General features: G+C 41.2%; 1 protein-coding gene across 1 annotated transcript in view; it reads right to left on the bottom strand.

The window, feature by feature from the left end:
- Positions 1 to 631: 631 nt before the first annotated feature.
- Positions 632 to 6,000, bottom strand: part of PRRG1 (proline rich and Gla domain 1) — a 28,684-nt gene continuing 23,315 nt past the window's right edge. Inside the window, exon 4 of the mRNA XM_061627397.1 lies at positions 632 to 5,492. Coding sequence (XP_061483381.1) covers positions 4,989 to 5,492 — 504 coding nt within the window. The 3' untranslated portion in view covers positions 632 to 4,988. The remainder of the gene's footprint in view (positions 5,493 to 6,000) is intronic.

Below are 6,000 nucleotides of genomic sequence, written 5' to 3'. Positions count from 1 at the left end.
ATGGACTGTGAAAAAGACAAATAATTGGGTGTTAGAACAAATTAAACCAGAACTATCACTAGAAGCTAAAATGATGAAACTGAGGTTATCATACTTTGGACACATCATGAGAAGACCTGATTCACTAGAAAAGACAATAATGCTGGGAAAAACCAGAAGGGAGTAGAAAAAGAGGAAGGCCAAACAAGAGATGGCTTGATTCCATAAAGGAAGCCACAGACCTGAACTTGCAAGATCTGAACAGGGTGGTTCATGACAGATGCTTTTGGAGGTCACTGATTCATAGGGTCGCCATAAGTCGTAATCAACTTGAAAGCACATAATAACAACAACAACAAACATTCTTACTTCTTTAGTAACTTAGTAAGTATTAAGAACTTCACAAGATAATGGCATTGTTACACTCCACGTACAGAATACATTGCCTATTTTTAATAGTTAACAAAACACAATACACTCAAAACTTTTAAAACTTTGAGAAGCAAGGCTGTATCTCACTGTATTACCTATTGCACAGCAACAACACAATTCAAAAATAGTCAAGTGTATTTTGAAAAAAATAAACACTGTATAAATCACTTTGTAATTGGGATTAATATGTGATCAATTAGGGAACAGAAAAGCACAAAAATAAAGTTAATAGGAAGCTTTACTTTTAATAGTTCATATAATTGGAACCACTGTAACATGAGACAATAATATACATCACACAGGAAAAATCCAGAATATTCTATAAAAACTGAGTTTCTGTTAGTTCTCATGAGTGTGTTCTTTGATGAGCAGCACCACAGGGGCTAACAACAGAATTGATCTGACGTCTAGAGTTCTCTTTGTCACATCTCAAGTGATTTCTGTAAATCAGATACGAGACTTTTTAGCACAGGAATCATCCACACTGGCTGTGCGTTAAGATGTTTTGTGGTAAAGTAAAAGCATAAGAACAGCTGGTATAGCACGGTGGGGAGGATAGCCTGGCTGGGAGTCCAGAGTCTGTGAGTTCAAATCCTCGCTCGTGTCTCCTGGGTGTAAAGGGCCAGCTAAAGATCAGCCCCACAGTGAGTGGCTCAGGGGTTACATGCCCTGCCACCTGTGCAGCCGTGGGCAAGCTGCATAGTCCCAAGGAGCCCAGTTGCCCCCCAGCTGGCAGTTGCAGACAAGGAATGGGCTGGCTTTGTGCAGCTGTGGCAAGCTGAGCAGGCCCTGGCCAGCTGGGGAGGACTAGCCTCAGAGGGAGGCAATGGTAAACCCCCTCTGAATACCGCTTACCATGAAATCCCTATTCATAGGGTAGCCATAAGCCGGGATCAACTTGAAGGCAGTCCATTTCCATTTAAAAGCATAAGTATCTAGAGCAATTTTATTAAGATCTCCCACACCTGCTTAGGAAAAAAACAATGTGGCCTAGAAGACATCAATGCACATTATGTTGTGTACAGTTTTGTTGCATTTATCTTTAGCAAATACTAAAGTGAGCCCTTTGGCAATAGATGTTGGAGATTTTCCAACCATAATGCACTAATTTAAAGTCAACATACTCAAAGTTAAATGCCTTGCTGGAGAATACAAGCATTACTCCATTGGCCACCCAGTTTCCTAAGTTGTCTTTGCTGCTATGTGTGTTTAATTGCTTGCAATGATTTCACAAGCTTTTTGGCGGGGGATTACCCATGACCATGATTATATTAGTAAATGCCTCCTTAACACAGGATGATTTTCTACAAGAAAAGGCAGGAATGGCTGTTGGTATTATCACATCTGAGCAAAAACGTAAAACCATCCTGCCCCCATGGCAGCTAAAAAAAACACATACCCTGCTGAAACCCAAGATCCAACACTTCTGAAAATACAGACTCACATGGCTGCTTCTTGATTCTGTACTCACAATTACCAATATGCATTAGAATTCCCAGTCCAAGAATTGGGAAAATGTTTAAAAACACAAAATGGGAACTCTCAGGAAAGCAAGAAAGAAGGTTGGAAGGAAAAAGAGAGAGGGTAGGGTAGGGTAATGTGCACATGGGTCTACAGTTTATCATCATACTTTTGTTCTACTTAGTACATGTGGTATCACCACCACCGTGTGGTTCTATGCTCACTATAATCAGTGCCCTCAAGCAAATATATACCCATTGGGTTGGATCAAGACTTAAAAGTAGACCCATTGAAGCCAATGAAACGTTGGTTATGACTAATCCCACTGATTTCACTGGGCCTACTCGAAGCATGACTAAACCTGGAGCTGACCCATGTCAATAGAACACCTCCTGCCAACATAGCAGCTTAACAGAGTTGCATGGGAGAAAAAAATAATTCTATTTTGTAACAGATTCACTGAGCACAATAGCAAAAAAGATGTTCCACTGAACAAGTAGAGTTAGCATTCTCAGAACACAATTAAGTCTAATTTTTGCTTTCAGGCTCCACAGAGAGCCCATACCTAGTTACTTATCACACCCCCTCTTCCTTCATTTTCTGAGGAATAGTCTACCATGAGGCTCTACCGAGGGGGGGGGGCAATCCCCTGGAACAAGGTAATTTTCAACAGAGTCCAAATAAAACAGCATCCTACATACTCAAGTATTTAAACGGCTTCAGACATAAAATCCCAACACTGAATAACTAGTTTTTACACTAGTTAAGTTTTCTTCCATTTGCATGATATGCTAAATTCAAATTATGAAGTGTGCTTACAGTTTTAAACTAAATACGTCGACCATTCATCCCCAAAATGTGTGTCAGGGCAAGCTAATGTGACACAGAAATCATTAATGAGCTGTGAGAACTAGGTTGTTCAAAGTGTTCTTTGAGGCTATGGGCATATCTTCTTGCCAACAAGCTTGTGCTAGAAGCAGGGCATTCTCATTCAGTTCTGCATTGGGGGTGTGATGTGGATCATTCAGTCACTCTCACACAAAACACACTTCTGCTGGGTCTCTGCAGAAGAGCGACTGAATGATCCAAGTCAACTCCCCAATGCAGAAATGACTTGCCTTCAGAAAAGATTACTCTCTGGGTACATCTATGGGACTCACAACTCTGGTGTGTGTCCAATTTCAATTTAGAAAAATACCATGGCCAGTATGAGAAAAGCTGCCAAACTGATCTTCAATAGTCGGTCTTGTCTGGGAGCCTAGTCTGAAATGGTTTAGGGCAGTGCCAGATGTTTTAGAGTAAAACTCCCATCAACCCCAGACAGCATGGTCAATTGTCAGGTATGATGGAAATTGTAATCCAAAACACGTGAAGGGTACTCACACATTATTTTCTGTTTTTTCCAAACTGAGGAATAAGAGCTGAATGGGGTGGGTGAAGAGAAGCAGCACTTCTCAGAAGGGCTATTTTGGTTCAGGTTTTAGCAGTTGCCAATTCTTGAAGCAAACTTTTGTTTAATTAAGAATAACTATTCCCCATTACTCACAGCCCTCAAACAGACTCAAGCTTCAACAGTGTCAACAACTGTTGGATAAATTCACTTAAAGATTTCCCGTCATAAGGGTAGCCTCTTCTCTGTGTACAGAGAATAGCCAGCTTTAAACAGAATCTTTTTGTTGAAGTGAAAAAGCAGACTAGGCAGAATTGAGCATTGTTACTAAAAACAACAGGCTATTTCATGATTTTCAAAATCTGACGTGATTACAAACTGGTGCAATTCATTGAGATGCAATCGGGTCACTGAATAATTAGTACACTGGGCTCCCAAGTAGGCACATTTCCTGTCTTCGCTGTTTCCTGAGGAGCTTCTATATAGAATTGATCTCATCTTAAGTCAAGCATATATGGCTACCTCTCCCTGTATTCTATTGTCTCTTAACTATGTGTCCTATAACCTTTCTTCTGGCAGACAAGAAGAGTTATAGCTGTACTAAAGATAGGAAAACAGTGTCGGCAACAGCAGGTGGCCATGTTGAGGCCTGGTTGGGGACCCCAAGACCCAGAAGGACCCCTTCTTAGCCTGGGGTGGTAAATTCCTGTTTGGCAATCTGCGGCAGGATCAGGCATGGCAGAGTCCTGTTGCAGGACTCTGTGACCTGATGTTGCTGTGGATCACAAAGTAGGAACTCCCATGTACACCCCCCCCGATACAGGCGTGGAGCTTAAATTAGCCTCCCCACCCCACCTACCTGTTGCATCAGCACATCAGTAAAAACACCTACGTACGCAGGCCTGTCATCATCCAAGATGGCAGCGGGGGCATCCCCAAGGCATTGATGGCTTAGCCACCATCTTGGGTGATGGCAAGTGTGCGCATAGATGTGTTGAAGCAACAGGTAGGTGGGCTTATTTAAGCACTGAGCTGCTTGTATTGGGCTGAGGTGTTTGGCCTTACAGAGCTGCGGGCCCAGTCATGCCTGTCACTGGCCCTGCAGGAACAAAATTATTATCAGTATATGTTTTCAGGTTACAGAGTCAAAAAATGTATTCAGTACCCCCCCAGAACAGAAACTTTTTCTCTCTCTTAAACATATAGTTAACTAGCAATATACTACATGTCTCATAACTATCATAAGCATTATATGTCAAAGTGTTTCAGCTTTACTTATGGCAAAAACCTTTCTTTGGCAAACAGAGGCAAGGAGTATCACCTTTGTGTGAGCTGACTTACTGGTTTCTGCTCTGTGTGGCTTATAATGCACAATAAGCAAAAAGGCAAAGTTATTTGGAAAATTGGTTATTAGCCTTTTTTGGTTTTAAATCCCTTTTTGTAACTCGACTTTTATGAAGCCCTTTACGTCTGCTACAAAATCACTTTCAGTAACGTTAAAAGACAGAAATTGCATCTCTGGAAGTATGCACAGCAATGATGAAGCTTGCATTGTTTCCAGGGGCAGGGGTTCACAGAATAAAACAAAACTGAGACAGGGGAAGAGGAAGTAGTGTTAACAGTACAAATCTTTGAAATGTATAATTAACCTGCAATAAAGTGCAAAAAAGTCTTAGGCTTCCCCTGCCCCCACCCTTTAAAGAAAGGAGACAGTATTTTCCCGGCTTCATTTAGTGGTAACAGGGGGTACTGCAATGCTATTCACAATGTCTTCATATTGAGGAGGTGGATCCAAGTGATATGCAGTTTCATTTCTTCTCATGCCATTTTCACCAGCAACTTCCTCATATGATGGAGGTGGGTCATAATTTGACAGCCTGATTGATATAGAGTCAGAACGCCCATCTATGTAGGTCAGATATCCTGGAGAATGTCCACTGCCTTCAAACATTTCTTCCTGGGGGGAGTGAAGAATGCTGAGTGGCTGAGGGAGTGGACTTCTACCATCTGTTACAGTTCTGTCATCTGTGGAGTCTCTAGTTCTGTTATGTGCATACACAGAACGTCTACGCATTTTCTTTTTGAACAGGCATCTCCATGTGATAAATATGATCAGAAGAATAATGAAAAGGCCAATGATTAAAGGAAATACAAGGTAAAATGGATACCAATTATGTCCTCCATTAGTTTCTCCATGGAGCCTCTTAGTGTAGTCTTTCCAGAACTCCATCTGAAAAAAAGACAGAAGAAAAGAAAACATTTTCTGAGAGGTTTTTTTCTCTTCTGATTTAAGTTAAATGGAGAAAGAAGGTTTTTATGGCCATCTGCAACAAAATATTTGAGTTTGCTTCAGAAGGGAGCAAATAAGTTTTCTAACAGGTTTCCAATATGACCTCTTACCAAAAAAAAAATTGATTTCAGTTACATCAGAAGCTCTATTAACACATGTGTAAATCCTTAACAGTAATCACGTTCCTTTCTCATAATTGCAGGGAGAAAAGGTGGGAAAATGTTCCCCTTGGATAGTATTAAGATAAAATAGCTAGATCCTCTACTGCATTACCTTTTGGGCACTGCACAGTTCAGAGAAAATGTTCCATGGAGGCTGGTCCGTTAGAATAAATGGGGAAGGGCTCTACCAACCTCAACCTGCCTTCAAACTGCTCCCACTTGCCTGTCTCCTTCATCCCCCTTAGTCTCAGTGTTGAAGGAGCTGGAAGGAGGATGGGACAAAACTA

This window comes from Rhineura floridana, chromosome 5, assembly GCF_030035675.1.
Source record: "Rhineura floridana isolate rRhiFlo1 chromosome 5, rRhiFlo1.hap2, whole genome shotgun sequence".
Taxonomy (NCBI): domain Eukaryota; kingdom Metazoa; phylum Chordata; class Lepidosauria; order Squamata; family Rhineuridae; genus Rhineura; species Rhineura floridana.
The sequence above is the reverse complement of the archived record's forward strand: the minus strand, read 5'-3'. Positions and strand labels throughout refer to the sequence as shown.